This window comes from Canis lupus, chromosome 12 (assembly GCF_048164855.1).
Source record: "Canis lupus baileyi chromosome 12, mCanLup2.hap1, whole genome shotgun sequence".
Classification (NCBI taxonomy): Eukaryota; Metazoa; Chordata; class Mammalia; order Carnivora; family Canidae; genus Canis; species Canis lupus.
In genome coordinates, this window is record NC_132849.1 from 3,798,929 (window position 1) to 3,815,336 (window position 16,408).

A 16,408-nucleotide genomic window follows, 5' to 3' on the forward strand; every position below is an offset into this window, starting at 1 on the left:
ATGATCCTATGGTTCCTTTTAAACACTAGATTAATTTTTGGACATTTGGTCCCTAATGTCCCTGCACACATTCCATTCAACTTAATTAAAGTCCATATAATTGGTTATTAATGCATTATGCTAGATTCTTTGTTGAATATCCAAAGAGGTCTTTCTGCAGTGTCCGGAGACTCTGGTAGGTGGGGCTGATACTAGCCCAGATTTGGGAATTGCTAATGCAATCTCAGGTGAACATGTAGGGAAATAAGAAGGCAAACACCTGGGAGGTGGAGGTGGAGGTGGAGGTGGAGGTGGAGCTGGGCTTATTTGAGAGTGAATCAGGACATCTCAGCAGCTCCTCCCTAAGATGGACCATTATCTCCTCTATAAAAAGGCCACTATCCCCAGGTAGCAGCACCCTGTAAGCTCTTCCAATCTCCATCCTACTTGTTCCTCTGGTGTACTAGGTAAGTGAACAGGAGTACTTTGGACTATAAATCATGAGGATCCAGCATGTGCTCTAAGGCAAAGAGGCACTGGATACAAGTTTCTTTTTAATGTACCTTGGGGACTTTGATATAATTTTAACTTTATTGAGAAGGAAAATACAGAGATGACTTGGAATGATGGTACCATCTTTCTTCAGGATCACTTCCTCAAAGATCACAGGGCTCTAATTATCATTAGGTAGGTTGCTGGACTACTGAGTTTTTTCTCTGTTATGTAATCAGTAAAGCCTGAGAGTTAGTCCCTATTTAGAGAATGAAAAAAAAACAACAACAACAACAACAACAACAGAAGCAGGCCTGATAGCAGCTGCCTCCAGCTCCATAACACCTAGGCCTGTAATTGCTCATTTTGTGTACTTTCTCTGGCCTACAAATTTTAAGGGTCTAGCTTCACGACTAGCATCCCTTGGTTGGAGTCAGGCATACCATGTGCATGATGGACCTGTCCCTCCTCAGTGATGGTTGGCACCTAGAGAAGAATTGAGGAAGTGGGTGGATTGGCACACCCAGGATTTCTCTAGCTCCAGGACAATGCTCATAAAATTACCCCTGGTGAGGCATGGAGCTCAAAACAGAAAGTCATTGCTCCTACATTCATTCAGGAATGAAAATAAGAGATATTGATTCTGTTCCTAATTTCATCACTCTCTTGCTACATGGCTTGAACAAGACTTTCAACTCTGGATTGGTTCTTGATTTCAAAAATATGAAATTAATTATGCCCCATTAATTCTGAACTAATATCACAAATGATTGGAACTATTTATGTATTTAAGCAAGAGAAAGGAATAATAAGAGGTGGGTCTCTCTCCTTTTTTTTTTCCTTTAGGTTAAATTTACAAAAAAAAAAAAATGTCTAAACTCCTACAAAGTATCGTCACTGTCATTGATGTTTTCTACCAATATGCCACCCAGGATGGGGAGTGTGACATGTTGAACAAGGAAGAACTGAAAGAGCTTTTAGAAAATGAGTTTCATCAAATTCTGAAGGTAAGAACTCCAGGTCAGGATGGAAGACAGCTGCAATTCTCTTCTTCACTCCTTCCTGCCTTTTTGTCACATCTGTCAAACTCCTACAGGACTCTCTCTACTTGGTGATAGAGAATAGGTTTTGGTAAAGGCTTGAAATATGATCTAAAGTTGACCCACATGATTTCCAAAATATGACCAAGGGAAGTGATCCTACTGAATAGACAAAATGCATAAATTATATAATATTCTATCTATGTAAGTAATTCTTAAGGAATAAAAAACTAAGATGGTTCTCAGAAAAAAGATAGGTAAAATGTATCTTTTTCCCTTTTTCTGTCATTCTTTAGTCCAGAATGTCCTGACCACTGCTCATTTCTGAGATTGTGATATCACAAGGCCTCTGAGTTCAGGAACTTAGCATCTTACTCCTAATTTATAAAACATGGTGACCACCATCTTAAAATGTCAGCTCCAAAAATAAATATTTGGGAACTTAGATCTAGCTCTTGGATCATCAATTCATTATATCCAGCTTCTTACTAAATATTTCTTATTTGGATTCCTAAGGGTGTAATTCAATGTGTCATATATGAAACCATTTTCCTTCTAAACTCTATCCTCTATTTGCCCAAGACAGAAATCTGGTTCCACTTATCTCAGCAAGTAACTCCACCCTCTACCCTCCGTCTAATTCATCAATAGTCTCAAAACAGCCATTTCTTTCCATCAGTGTGGCTAGTCCTCTGGCTCAGACGACCTTTTTCTACTTCTAATCTCAGCTGCAAGTGCAAATCTAATCATATCACAACTTAATTCAAAATCCTTCAAATGTCTGGTACAGATCCCAATGCTAAGCTCCATCTCACAACCCTGAGATCATGACCTGAACGGAAACCAAGAATCAGATGCTTAACCAACTGAACCACGCAGGTGCCCCAAATGCTCACAGCTTTTAAAAATAAAGTTCAGGGGCAGCCTGGGTGGCTCAGCGTTTTTTAGCACCGCCTTCAGCCCAGAGCTTGATCCTGGAGACCTGGGATCGAGTCCCGCATCGGGCTCCGGGCATGGAGCCTGCTTCTCCCTCTGCTTGTGTCTCTGCCTCTCTCTCTCTAATGAATGAATAAATTTTTAAAAATCTTTTAAAAAAATAAAGTTCAAAGTTCTTCACACAACTTAGAAGGCATAATCTGATCTGTTTCTCTAGCAATATCTCTTGATTATGGAGCCTCAAAATTTAACAATCCTGAATTTCTTTCAGTTCCTCATATAAGCCATGCATCCTCTGACCTTCAGCTTTATTCAAATTGTTCCCTCTGCCTGGACAACATTTTGCCCCTTTCCCTCCTTTCCTTTTTTTTTTCTTTTAAAGATTTTATTTATTTATTCATGAGAGACACACAAGAGAGAGAGATAGAGACAGAGACACAGGCAGAAGGAGAAGCAGGCTCCATGCAAGGAGCCTGACATGGGACTCGATCCCCGGTCTCCAGGATCAGGCACTGGGCTGAAGGCAGTGCTAAACCACTGAGCCACCCGGGCTGCCCTCCCTCCTTTCCTACCCCTTAATTTGGCAAAGTCCAATCCATACTTCAAAAAACATCACTTCCTCTCATTAACCTTCCTTGACCCCCTACTGGTTCTCTTGTTTTCAGAAACATTATCACAATACACTGTAATTTTAAGTTTGTGTGTCTGGGCCACGAAACTTTAACTTCCATTTTGTCAGAAAACAAATGTGTTCACTGCTTTATCCTCTGCACCTAACTCAATGTTAAGCAGATAGTAGGTGCACAATAAATCTTTGCTAAATGAATTAATGAATTAATAGCTGGGCAAATAAAGGTCATATGCAATTATGTTAATCATTCATATTTGACCTACACTTTTTTCATTTTTTAAAATTCCTATTTATAAATTAGCTAATCATTCATATTTGACCATTTCATGCAAAATATAATCAATTTCCTTATTCCCTAACATCTTCCAGTTGCATCTTCTAGCAATTCCTCACTATATTGTTCATTACATATTCCTTTCTTTCTTTTTGCTCAGGATAGAGCAGTCCTGTCTAAAGAACTAGGTGGTTGAGCTCCACCTAAGTAAGCCAAACATTCACATTTCTACAGTCTTCTTTCAAATGGTTAGCTGGGTATGTAGTCTACAGTGACATAGTTGCCACTTCTACCTTGTTCCTCTACAGAATCCAGATGATCCAGACACTGTAGATATCATCATGCAAAATCTGGATCAAGATCATGACAAGAAAGTGAATTTCATTGAGTATCTTCTGATGATATTCAAACTGGCTCAGGCTTGCAATAAGATCATCGGCAAAGATTATTGCCATGCTTCAGGGTCAAAGCAGAGAGACCATCAGCACCAGCACCAAGAGGAACAAAGTGAAACAGAAGAGGAGGACAAAATACAATTTCATTCAAGGTCAAGTACAGGAGAGAATAATTCCTATTCCAGGGGCTCCAGGAGAAGCATTAAATACAGGCCTAGGTCCAGCTACAGAAGAATGGAGCATCAAGGAGGCTTGTCTAGTTCAGAACACAGGCAAAGCTCTGGGGAAAGAAGGACAGAGACAAGTTCAGGCCATTTAAAAGATTGTAAGACAAACAAGCATGGCTCTCATCAGCAAGAGAGGTCTGGGAGTCCATCTTCTGGTCAGAGGCAATATAGATCCAATTCAAGTGGTCAATCAGGACTTAGTAGACAACAAAAATATGGTTCTGAATCAAAAGAGTCTTCAAGCTATGAGGGATATGTGTCTGAATCAGGCCTGTCCATAAGCAAAGGCAAAAATCAATCAAGTTCCTATGAGTCCTCTACCCAGAGGACTGGTCATCAATCAGAAGGTTATGGAAGACAAAAGCATAGATCTGGCTCAGATCAGTCCTCTGCCTCTGGTCACCATGGGTCTGGCTCAGGACAGTCTTCTAACTGTAGCCATGAAGAGTCTGGATCTGGAGAGCTTTCTAGCTATAAACAATATGATTCTGGCTCCAATAATTCTTCTAGGCAAAAATATCATGAATCCAACTCAGATGGTCATTCAGGGAATTGTCGAAGACAAAATCATGTCTCTGGGTCAGGCCAGTCCTCTAATTATGGAAAATATGGACCTGGTTCTAATCAGTCTTCTAGTCAGAAATACCATGAGTCTAGTTCAGGATCTAGTTTAGGTGAATCATCAAGCTGTGGACAACATGGATCTGGATCATGTCAGTCTTCTGGCTTTGGACAACATGGGTCTGGCTTAGGTCAATCTTCTAGTTACGGACCAAATAGTTCTACTTCAAGACAGTCATCAAGTTGGGGACACTATGGATCTGGCTTAAGTCAGTCTTCTAGGCACAGCCAACATGGGTCTAGCTCACAAGAGTCTTCTAATTATGGACGACATAGGTCTGGCTCAAGTCAATCTTCTGGCCACAGCCTACATGGGTCTGGCTCAAGAGAGTCTTCTAGCTATGGACAACATAGGTCTGGCTCAAGTCAATCTTCTGGCCACAGACAACATGGATCTGGAGCATGCCAGTCTTCTGGTTTTGGGCAACATGAGTCAGGATCAGCTCAGTCTTCTAGCCATAGCCAACATAGGTCTGGATCAGGCCAGTTTTCTGGCTATGGACAACACAGATCTAGCTCAGGTCAGGCCTCTAGATATGGTCATCATGGGTCCGGATCAGGCCAGTCTTCTGGCTATGGACAATATAGATCTGGCTCAGGTCAGTCCTCTAGATATGGTCACCATGGGTCTGGATCAAGTCAGTCTTCTGGCTTTGGGCAACATGAGTCTAGCTCAGGAGAGTCTTCTGGCACTGAGCAGGGATCTGGCTTAGGTCAATCATCAAGATCTAGACAGCATGAATCTAGATATGGTCAATCCTCTAGCTATGGACAACATGGCTCTGCTTCTGGGCAGTCATCAAGCTGTGGTCAACAAGGATCTGGATCAAGTCAATCTTCTAGATACAGTTATCATGAGTCTGGATCTAGTCAGTCTTCTGGCTTTGGGCATCATGGGTCTGGATCAGGTCAATCTTCTAGCTATACTCAGCATAGGTCTGGATCAGGACATTCTTCTGGCCATGGTCAGTATGGGTCTGGGTCAGGTCAATCCTCTAGCTATGGACAATATGGTTCTGCTTCAGGACAGACATCAAGCTGTGGTCAACATGGATCTGGATCAGGCCAGCCTCCTAGCTATGGCCAAAACAGATCTGGCTCAGGTCAGTCTTCTAGATACAGTCATCATGGGTCTGGATCAGGCCAGTCTTCTGGCTATGGACAATATAGATCTGGCTCAGGTCAGTCCTCTAGATATGGTCACCATGGGTCTGGATCAAGTCAGTCTTCTGGCTTTGGGCAACATGAGTCTAGCTCAGGAGAGTCTTCTGGCACTGAGCAGGGATCTGGCTTAGGTCAATCATCAAGCTCTGGACAGAACGAATCTGGATATGGTCAATCCTCTAGCTATGGACAACATGGCTATGCTTCTGGACAGACATCAAGCTGTGGTCAACAAGGATCTGGATCAGGTCAATCCTCTAGATATGGTTACCATGAGTCTGTATCTGGTCAGTCTTCTGGCTTTGGTCAACACAAGTTTGGATCAGGCCAATCTTCTGGTTTTGGGCAACATGGGTCTGGATCCAGTCAGTCTTCTAGTTATGGCCAACATGGGTCTAGATCAGGTCAGTCTTCTGGCTTTGGGCAACATGAGTCTAGCTCAGGTCAATCCTCTAGCTATGGACAACATGGTTCTGCTTTTGGACAGTCATCAAACAGTGCTCAACATGCATCTAGATCAGGCCAGTCCTCTAGCTTTGGGCAACATGGGACTGGATCTGGTCAGTCTTCTGGCTTTGGTCAACATAGGTTTGGATCAGGCCAGTCTTCTGGCTTTGGGCAACATGGGTCTGGAACCAGTCAGTCTTCTAGTTATGGCCAACATGGGTCTGGATCTGGTCAGTCTTCTGGCTTTGGTCAACATAGGTTTGGATCAGGCCAGTCTTCTGGCTTTGGGCAACATGGGTCTGGAACCAGTCAGTCTTCTAGTTATGGCCAACATGGGTCTGGATCTGGTCAGTCTTCTGGCTTTGGTCAACATAGGTTTGGATCAGGCCAGTCTTCTGGCTTTGGGCAACATGGGTCTGGAACCAGTCAGTCTTCTAGTTATGGCCAACATGGGTCTGGATCTGGTCAGTCTTCTGGCTTTGGTCAACATAGGTTTGGATCAGGCCAGTCTTCTGGCTTTGGGCAACATGGGTCTGGAACCAGTCAGTCTTCTAGTTATGGCCAACATGAGTCTGGCTCAGGTCAGTCTTCTGGCTTTGGACAACATGGGTCTGGATCAGGTCAGTCTTCTGGCTTTGGACAACATGGGTCTAGATCCAGTCAGTCTTCTAGTTATGGCCAACATGGCTTTGGCTCAGGTCAATCTTCTGGTTTGGGGCAACATGAATCTGGATCCAGTCAGCCCGCTAGTTATGGCCAACATGGGTCTAGGTCAGGTCAGTCTTCTGGCTTTGGGCATCATGGGTCTGGATCAGGTCAATCTTCTAGCTATACTCAGCATAGGTCTGGATCAGGACATTCTTCTGGCCATGGTCAGTATGGGTCTGGCTCAAATCAATCCTCTAGCTATGGACAATATGGTTCTGCTTCAAGACAGACATCAAGCTGTGGTCAACATGCATCTGGATCAGGCCAGTCTCCTAGCTATGGCCAAAACAGATCTGGCTCAGGTCAGTCCTCTAGATATGGTTATCATGAGTCTGGCTCAGGTCAGTCTTCAGGTTCTGGGCAACATGGGTCTGGATTAGGTCAGTCTTCTAGCTATGGTCAACACGAGTCTGGATCAAGTAGATCTTCTAGCCATAGCCGACATGTATCTAGCTCAGGTCAATGTTCTAGTTCTGAACAATATGGGTCTGGCCCGTGTCACTCAGCTAGCTCTGAGCAGTGTGGTTCTAGATTTGGTCAGTGTTCTAGCTCTGAACAATATGGGTATGGTTCATGTCAATCATCTACCTCTGGACAACATGGTTCTGGATCTGGTCAATATTCTGGCTCTGAACAGTACAGATCTGGTTCATGCCATTCATCTAGCTCAGGACAATGTGGTTCTGGATCTGGCCTGTGTTCTAACTATGAGCAACATGAAATACAAGGGAGATGTAGGTCAAGTTCAAGTGGAACTCATAATGAGTGTAGTAGACCCAAAATGGGCTTAGTCCCTAATCAATCAAGAAGAAACAGCCAGGAATGGTCAGAGTGTGGCCAAAAAGAAAGAGGTAGGAGTTATGGCCTATCAGATAAGGGGCATGATGGATATGAGAGTATTCATGGACAGTCAAGAACATGTAGGAAACAAAGCCAAGGATGGAGCCAAGGTCCATTGGAATCTGGTTGTATACATTCAAATTGTAATGAAGGGCAATCAAGAAGCAGTTATAGAAAAGTAGAAAGTTCCTCAAGTTGTGGCTTTGGGCAGTTTACACCCTCATATGGACAGTCTAGATCCAACACTACCAATACATTGTTAATTTGCAAGGAGGGTAATAAACAAGATGACTATTGTTATAAGAGACAAGGGGATAACAGTGGAGGGAAAAGTACTTGCCCAAGTTCCCACAGTGTCCTTAGCAGCATGCCACTCTATGAATATGTCCAAGAGCAGCGGTGCCAATTCTAAGGATGAATAATAAATAGAAGTGAAATTAATTTAAGTATCCATTTAAGAAAATACAAAATGAATATAGATAAGCAATTCATTATAAAACTTATTTTAAGAGTGGGTATATATATTTCTTCTTCTAAACATGTACTCTATTCCTTGTTATTAAGGTTCCCTCAGAAGAATGTAGGGTATATGGGCACTTTGTTAAGAAATATTGAGTTAAACAAATTACGTGTGGGAGTAACTTTGAAAAAACATACAAAGCATATGAGGAGCATGGGGTTTAGTCAAGGTATCTTTTTGAGAACTCATTACTCATTTATATTATCAAAGCCAAACTTTCATCTAAAGTCTAAAGAACAAAGTGTTAGAAATGCATTACCAGTTCTGGAGCCAAAGCCTCTCTTATAGCAACATGGACCATAATTTTGGTATCTCCCACATTGGATGGTGAAAGAATGAAGAATATTCTAAAAGCAAAAATGCAGCATCAGTTGTTTCTTTACTTATCAAAACCACCAATACCTTATTCTTGGGTAAATCTTTAATCAGTAAGTTAACAAATTGCATTTAAAAAGTGGCACCTGGAGCTTCTCCCTTGCCACTAGTGAAAGCATTCTTTCTTAAAGATCAGGGATGGACCCTTTTGAGATTAAAGGATCCAAATGTAGACTCTAACTTGGTTTCAGCAAGAATGTTCTTGCCCTCTACTCCTAAGAATTTGCCCCAGGTTTAAAAAGGAAGAGCAATAGCATGAAAATACAATGTCTCCAACCTACTTTTGTAGTTCACTGGTCTTTCCAAACAGGAAAATATCATTTATGCCCAGATGGAAAGCAAGACTATCTGCCACTGCTATATAGTTCCTTGGTTTGACTATAATATATTTGTTTGAAGTCTTTGGATTCCAATAACTGGATTGCATTAAAATTGATAATAAATATTAATAATCAAATACTGAGGTCTGTCTCATCTCTCCTTGATTTCACTTCTCACACATAGATGGTCAGACTAGAAACTAACTCAAAAAGCTCTTTTCCAAGGTCCTGCCCTTCACAAATAACCCAGAATATATAAAGAATTTTAAAATCTAAGGATAAGACAAACAACTCAAGGGACGCCACCTGGGTGGCTCAGCAGTAGGGCATCTGCCTTTGGCTCAGAGTGTGATCCCAGTTCAGGATCGAGTCCCACATCAGGCTGCTTGTGGGGAGCCTGCTTCTCCCTCTGCCTATGTCTCTGTTTCTCTCTCTCTGTGTGTCTCTCATGAATAAATAAATAAAATCTTTAAAAAAAGACAATTCAATTTAAGAACGAACAAAAGATCTGATGAACACTTCAACAACAACAAAAAAATGAACATATGGCCAACAAGCACATGAAAAGATGCATGATGTCATTAAGCATTAAGGAAATGCAAGTTAAAACATAATGAGAAAAAGATAAATAAATAAATAAATAAATAAATAAATTTAAAAAACATAATGAGACACTACTACACATCCATCATTAGAATGGCCAAAAGTAAAAATACTGGCAACAACAAGTGTGGATACAAGTGGAAAAATAAAATGACATAGTCACTTTGGAAAATAGTATAGCAATTTCTTATAAGATTAAATAAATATACCTGACTGTATCACCCAGCAATTCTGCTCCATATAAAGATTTTATATGAATGTTCATAGAAGCTTTAATAATAATAGCCCAAAACTAGAAACAACCTAAATGTCCACCAACCATTGAATAGACAAACAAGCAATGGTACAGCTATACAATGAAACACTATTTAGGAAGGAAAAAAAGAATGAACTACTGATATACATGACATGGATGAATCTCAAAACCATTATACTAATCAAAAGAAGCCATACACAAAAGAGTACATACGATATGATTCCATTTACATGAAACTTACTAAAGAAAAAAAAACAGAAAGTAAATTAGTGGTTAACCAGGAATGGGAGTAGAACTTATGAATTGGCTAGAAAGAGGAACACAAAGGAGCAAAAGAGTGATAGAATTATTCTACATATGTACTTTATCAGATGAAAGCTATACCTCAATAAAGGTGATTTTGCTTAAAGTCTTCATAAGGCTTTTTTTGAAACTTGACATACTAATTCCAAAATTTATATAGAAGAGCAAAGAATTAAAAATGACCAGGACAATTTTTAAATAAGGAAGAGGAATGTCATCTTATCAGATATCAAAAGATATTACAAAGTAAAAAAAAAGATATTAAAAAGTTATATTATCTAGGACAGTATGGAACTGTTTTAAGAACAAATACTTAGAACAGTGGACTATTCAGAAACAGACCCATAAACACCTGACATATAACAGTAATGGCTCTGCATCTCGGTGGGGAAAGAAAAAAGCTTTTCAATAAATTATGCCACAGGGACACTTGGGTGGCTCTGCAGTTGAGCATCTGCCTTCAGCTCAGGGCGTGATCCCGGAGTTCCCCGTGTCGGGATCCCTGCATGGAGCCTGCTTCTCCCTCTGCCTGTCTCTGCCTCTCTCTGTGTGTCTCTCATGAATAAAGAAAGAAATAAAATCTTAAATAAATAAATAAATAATCCCCAAATGAATGAGAACATACAATGTTTGTCCTCTGATTGACTTACTTCACTCAGCATAATACCCTCCAGTTCTATCCACGTTGAAGCAAATGGTGGAAGGGGAGGAGGGCGGGGGGTGGGGGTGAATGGATGACGGGCACTGAGGGGGGCACTTGACGGGATGAGCACTGGGTGTTATTCTGTATGTTGGTAAATTGAACACCAATAAAAAATAAATGTATTATAATAAATAAATAAATAAATAAATAAATAGTGCCACAATCACTGGTTTTCCATGTGAAAAAAAATTATACCTCCATTTTGCGGTCTACACAAAATCAATCCAAGTGAATTAAAGACCTAAAATGTGATAAGTCAAACATTTTTACATGTTAAAGAAAATATTTTTATGATTTCAGAGTATATTGAAGTCTTGAACAAGAAATATAAAAACCATTAAAAAATTCATGAGTTTTACTACAATTAAATTCTAAATGTATATAAATCAAAAGGTACTCTTAAAACATAAAAAAGACAAGACATAGACTAGGATATATGGACTTTTGTAATGCTTATGAACAACTGGTTAATAGCCAGATTGTACAAAACTTACAAATATCAAATTAGAAAAAAACAGCAACACTTAGAAAATTATCCAAAATAGAAATCTGAATAGCCAAGTGCCATTTTTAAAATGATATTCAGGGGAACAGAAAATTAAAACACAATGAAATATCATTTTGTAACCATCAGATTTGAAAAAAACTAAATTCTGACAATATCCAGAGTTGGGGATGACATGGAACAGTAAGGTCAAAACTGGTAACCACTTAAGAAGCAATTTGGTGACCACACAAGAGTCATCAAAATGCTGCAAACTTAAAAGTTCAACAGAAGAATAGATAGAGAAATATCCATATATTAGAATGCTATACAGCAATTAAAATTGATGGCATGTACATGAAGAGGACGGAATACAACACCCCAAACTATGAAACTTTGGCGTGTGGATTATTTTGAGCTGAAGACAATCAAGGCCTAGCAGGCTCAGGAAGAGTTTTTTGTCCCTCCACTTTAACTACCCAAAAGAATTTAGATGGGAAACCTGTACAAGGGAGACAGCTATTACCAGAGATCACTTTTTATATCAGAAGGACTTATCTGCATAGCGTAGCAACCATTTGCTCTTCATATTCCTATGAACTGCCTTCCTCCTTGCTGAAGCCCCAGACCTGCATCTCCCTAGCTCAGGGTGGTGCACAAGCCTTAAACGCCTGACTGCTTTTGAGTCTCATAGTTTTACTGGGTTCCCATACATATAAAATTAAATTTTTCTCCTGTTACCTATCTTATGTAAATTTAATTATTAGGGCAAGCAAAGAATCTAGAAGGGAAGAAAGGAAAAGTTTCCTGCTTCTACTTGATTATCTACCTATCTATCTATCTCAATATGGAAAATCTCCCAAAACAGAATATTGAGTGAAATAGTTGTAAGACGTGTATATGTAGGGTGATACCATTTACTTAGCTTTACAACATACATAATAATACCATATATTATTTGTAGTTAATACATAATTGGTAAAAATAGAAATCCTTATGGAAATGTTATACACCAAATTCAGAATAGTGGTTACCTCTGGGGAGAACGATGTTGGGTATTGAGGAGGGCGCTTATCAAGATGAGTACTAGGTATTATATGAATCACTGAATTCTACTCTACTAATATTATACTGTATGTTAACAAACTAGAATTCAAAAAAATTTGAAACAAAAAAGAAAGAAAGAAAGTGCCTAGGTGGCTCAGTCAGTTAAAAGACTGCCTTTGGCTCAGGTCATGATCTCAGGATCCAGGGATCAAGCCCTACGTTGTTGGGGCTCCCGGCTCAGTGGGGTGTCTGCTTTTTCTATCCCCCTATGCTGCTCCCCCTGCTTGTGCTTTCTCTCTCTCTCTGTCAAATAAATAAATTCTGGGGAAAAAAAGGAAAGAAAGGAAAAGAAATAAACTTCGTTCTAAAAAAGAATAAACAAGGTCACATTTTTTTTTTAAGATTGATTGATTTGAGAGAGAGAGAAAGCACACTACGTGGGGAGGGGCAGAGGGAGAGGGAAAATCTACAAGTAGACTCCCTGCTAAGCGTGGAGCCCTGATGTGGGGCTGGATCCCAGGACCCTAAGATCACAACCTGAGCTGAAACCAAGAGTCGGCTGCTTAACCTACTGAGTCACCCAGGCAACCCATTAAGCAAAAAGATGTTTATTATATTATCACCTACACTTATTTATATAACTCAAATTATTTCACAAGAAAAAAGAAGACACAAAGATTTGTGTTAGAATGCCCATCAAGGACTGCTCAAGGGAGAAAGTACTCTGACAAGCTAGTCCACAGACTATCTGGCCCAGCCCTGCCCAGTCGTTGAAATATATGTATCAGTACATCAGTGCCTAATGATATTCATCATCTGAATCACACAATCAACTATCTGGTTTGACTTGAAACTCACCAGGGAGCCTTGAAAATTTTAGCTTCCTATAATTTTCCCAAAAAGAAAAAGCATTCACTAGTCATTCACTAGCATAGATACCTAATAATTCTGGCAGTGCATTTCTGACTTTCTAATCAGAAGTCTCTCTTGGGATTTCAGTTTTCTTATTTCAGTCCCTGGTGAGCTTATTTACAAAGAAACAGCTTTCCTAAGTCTAATAAACTCTGCCACGTGATTGTATCCCATCTGAGTCTACAAGGATGATGACCAAGCCCCTGACCCCTTTTTCAGGCAACCTTACTCTTTGCTTCTTCTAAATTTCAAGAGTTCTGGAGTAAAAAAATTATTCTAGTAAGAGAAAGCAAAGAAATTTCAAATAAATGCTCTAGTTGCATAGCTAAGCCAGTTTTTCATGTGTTTCTCTTCTCTTTGTCCTGACTATAAAATCTAAAGGTAGAAAGCAGTAAGGTCATTGTTTTAGGCAGAATCTTATAGGGTCTCAATACCTTGTCCAGGTCTGGATCTCACTTTTGAAGATGAAGAAAATCAATTTTTTTTCCTGTACACTCAGATGTAACCAAATTCTAAGAGACATATTCACAGTAATCAATCTTAAGATCTAATTTACTAACTACAAAATATATATGCTTGGGAAAAGGAATCAGTTGTCTACCATGGGGTATTCTCTCCCACTGGATACATTCATTTAAGAGATACCAGAGTTATTAAAGGAATTTTAGAGCAAAGAGTCTTATCCTCAAAATGTTGCTCTATCATGCTATGGTAACCTGACAATTTTAACAATTTGTCCTAAAAGGGAAAGACTACGAAACTAACATCTTTATTGAGTATGATGTGAGTTGGGAATATTAAAAATTATGTGTTTTATATATATTATTTAATATACTTTTTATTGCTAGTTTCAGTCTCATAACCTTGCACTAGAGTTGTTTTATATTCATTTTATTGAAGAGGAAAAGAAGACTCAGGAAGGTCAAGTGACTTCCTTACCTTAGTAGAGCCAGGTTTGAGACCGGATCTGTCTGACACTGAAGCACATGTGTTACTACCAGGAAGGTCTTCTACTCTAGTAATATTTCTCTTTACACAACTACAGTTAACCCTTGAACACCCAGGTTAGGCATGCTGACCTCTCCCCTCCATGCACAGCTGAAAATCTGCATATAACTTTTGAATCCTCCAAAAACTTAATTATTAACAGTTTGTACCTTTGACAAGTCTTACCAATAACATAAACATTCAAATATCACCTATTTTATATGTTATATGTATAAAATATCATATTCTTACAACAAAGTAAGCTAGAGAAAATGTTAAGAAAATACATTTACAGTACTATGCTACATTTATCCAAAAAAAATCCATATGTAATTAGAGCTGTGCAGTTCAAACCCATGTTGTTCAAGGGGCAACTGTACAATCAAACATCTAAAACCAGAGCAGCACCCTCTTCTGGGCACTGCTGGAGACACACTAACTGATTTTCATCCTCTTGACTCCCCTTTTCCCACCCTCAATGCAAGGATACTTAATGTCCTTGAGGGACACTTGAAAAACACCCTCACTCATTAGCAACACACTTAAGAACAATTTCCAAGGGAGGCTCCCTGGTGCAGAGAACTCACCCTCACATTTTATCTCATCACATTTAATGGTCCTTATTAGCTTTAATTCCAGAGGGTGGCATTTCTGACCTAGCATTAAGCATGCCTCATTTGAAGTTCACTATAAACTAATTAAAAACAATCACCCACAGTCTTGCACATTTTAAAAGATGAAGATCCTATATCCATTGCCCCCAACAGCCAGAATTCCCTATTTCCACCTTGCCCCACTACCTATTCCTGTGCTTTCTAACTCCCCCACCTGGTGTGCTCTACCCCAGAGGTGAAAGATCCCTAAGCAGCCCTCCCAGCTGCTGCATGGTCCTTATCTACAAAGTCTGAGCATTCCAGATGTTGAAGATCCTAAATCAGCAGGTACTCTGAGGCACATAGCTGGGACAATCTGCTGTGTGACTTGACCAGATTTCACAGCAAAACAGGGGATGTTGTATGCAAAGACATGGAAGAAATATGTGTTTCAGGACCAAAGAGAAGGTGTCTTTGGCTGAAACATGTAGGGCAAAGAAAGAGGATTGGGAACTGTGGCTGGAAAAGCAAGTTGGAGGCAAGTTCTAAGGGGCTTTAGATGGAGTTAAGGTAAGCAGAAAAGCCAGTGAAGGTCATCAGTAAAGATGAATCAAAATAGGAAGACAAGCACAAAAAAAGGGGTGTTCCAGAGGCCAAAATGAGCATTCCAATAAGTAATGAGCGTGAACATTAAATGTAGTTAATAAAGTTATAATAAACAATACCATAGAGTATTAGAAGAGTACACAATGCAGATCAATATAACTGAATAAATAGTCCAGAATCAGATCCTAATATACATATTTTTAAATTGATATGTGGAGTATCAGCTACACAGTCAATATATAAAGCACTTAGAAAAGTGTCTGGTCTACAGTAATCAACCAATAAATTTCAGTGGCTATCCTTATTACTATTTGTTGTTATTGTGGTTGTAATCATTATTAAAAATCAATATGCAAAGGAAAGATTCCTTCAAAAAGTTCAGTAGTAAAGAGGATAAAAGTAGACAGGAGGAAAGAAGAAGAGGAATTTTCCTTTACAAAAAAGGAAATGGGTGACGGGCACTGAGGGGGGCACTTGACGGGATGAGCACTGGGTGTTATTCCGTATGTTGGCAAATTGAACACCAATAAAAAATAAATTTATTATTAAAAAAAGAAATTAAATTACATTCTGGAAATATACAAGTCACCAAATAAAAATTTACTCAATTGGTGAATAATATTGGTAAGCTAAGAGGAAGGAGATTGTGAGTGAGACAGTTGGTACCAGAGAAAGGGAGATTTCACTGCTGGCTCAAGGATCAAAAAGAAATGATAAGAACAGATACAGAGAAATCAGCCTTGAAAAGAACAGGGTACCTTACACTCTTGAGACAAAAAGGAGGTAAAAATAAGCAAAGACATAACTATGAAAATGAAGTTAACCATGGGTTTGGAATTGACAGTGCAGGTGCAAGGAAAAGTGAAGGGTTCAAGGACACTTAACAATCCTTAGTGAGGGGTACAGGTATGGGAGAAAGGGAAGGACACCTATACAGGGCCTCTC

General features: G+C 39.5%; 1 protein-coding gene across 1 annotated transcript; it reads left to right on the top strand.

Annotated features, from left to right (window-relative positions):
- The first annotated feature begins 381 nt into the window (after positions 1–381).
- Positions 382–9,106, top strand: LOC140600883 (uncharacterized). The gene is made up of 3 exons (XM_072769108.1): positions 382–446; positions 1,318–1,478; positions 3,661–9,106. Exons 2-3 carry the CDS (start codon positions 1,341–1,343, stop codon positions 8,164–8,166), a joined length of 4,644 nt encoding a protein of 1,547 aa, XP_072625209.1. The 5' UTR covers positions 382–446; positions 1,318–1,340; the 3' UTR covers positions 8,167–9,106.
- The last annotated feature ends 7,302 nt before the right edge of the window (positions 9,107–16,408 follow it).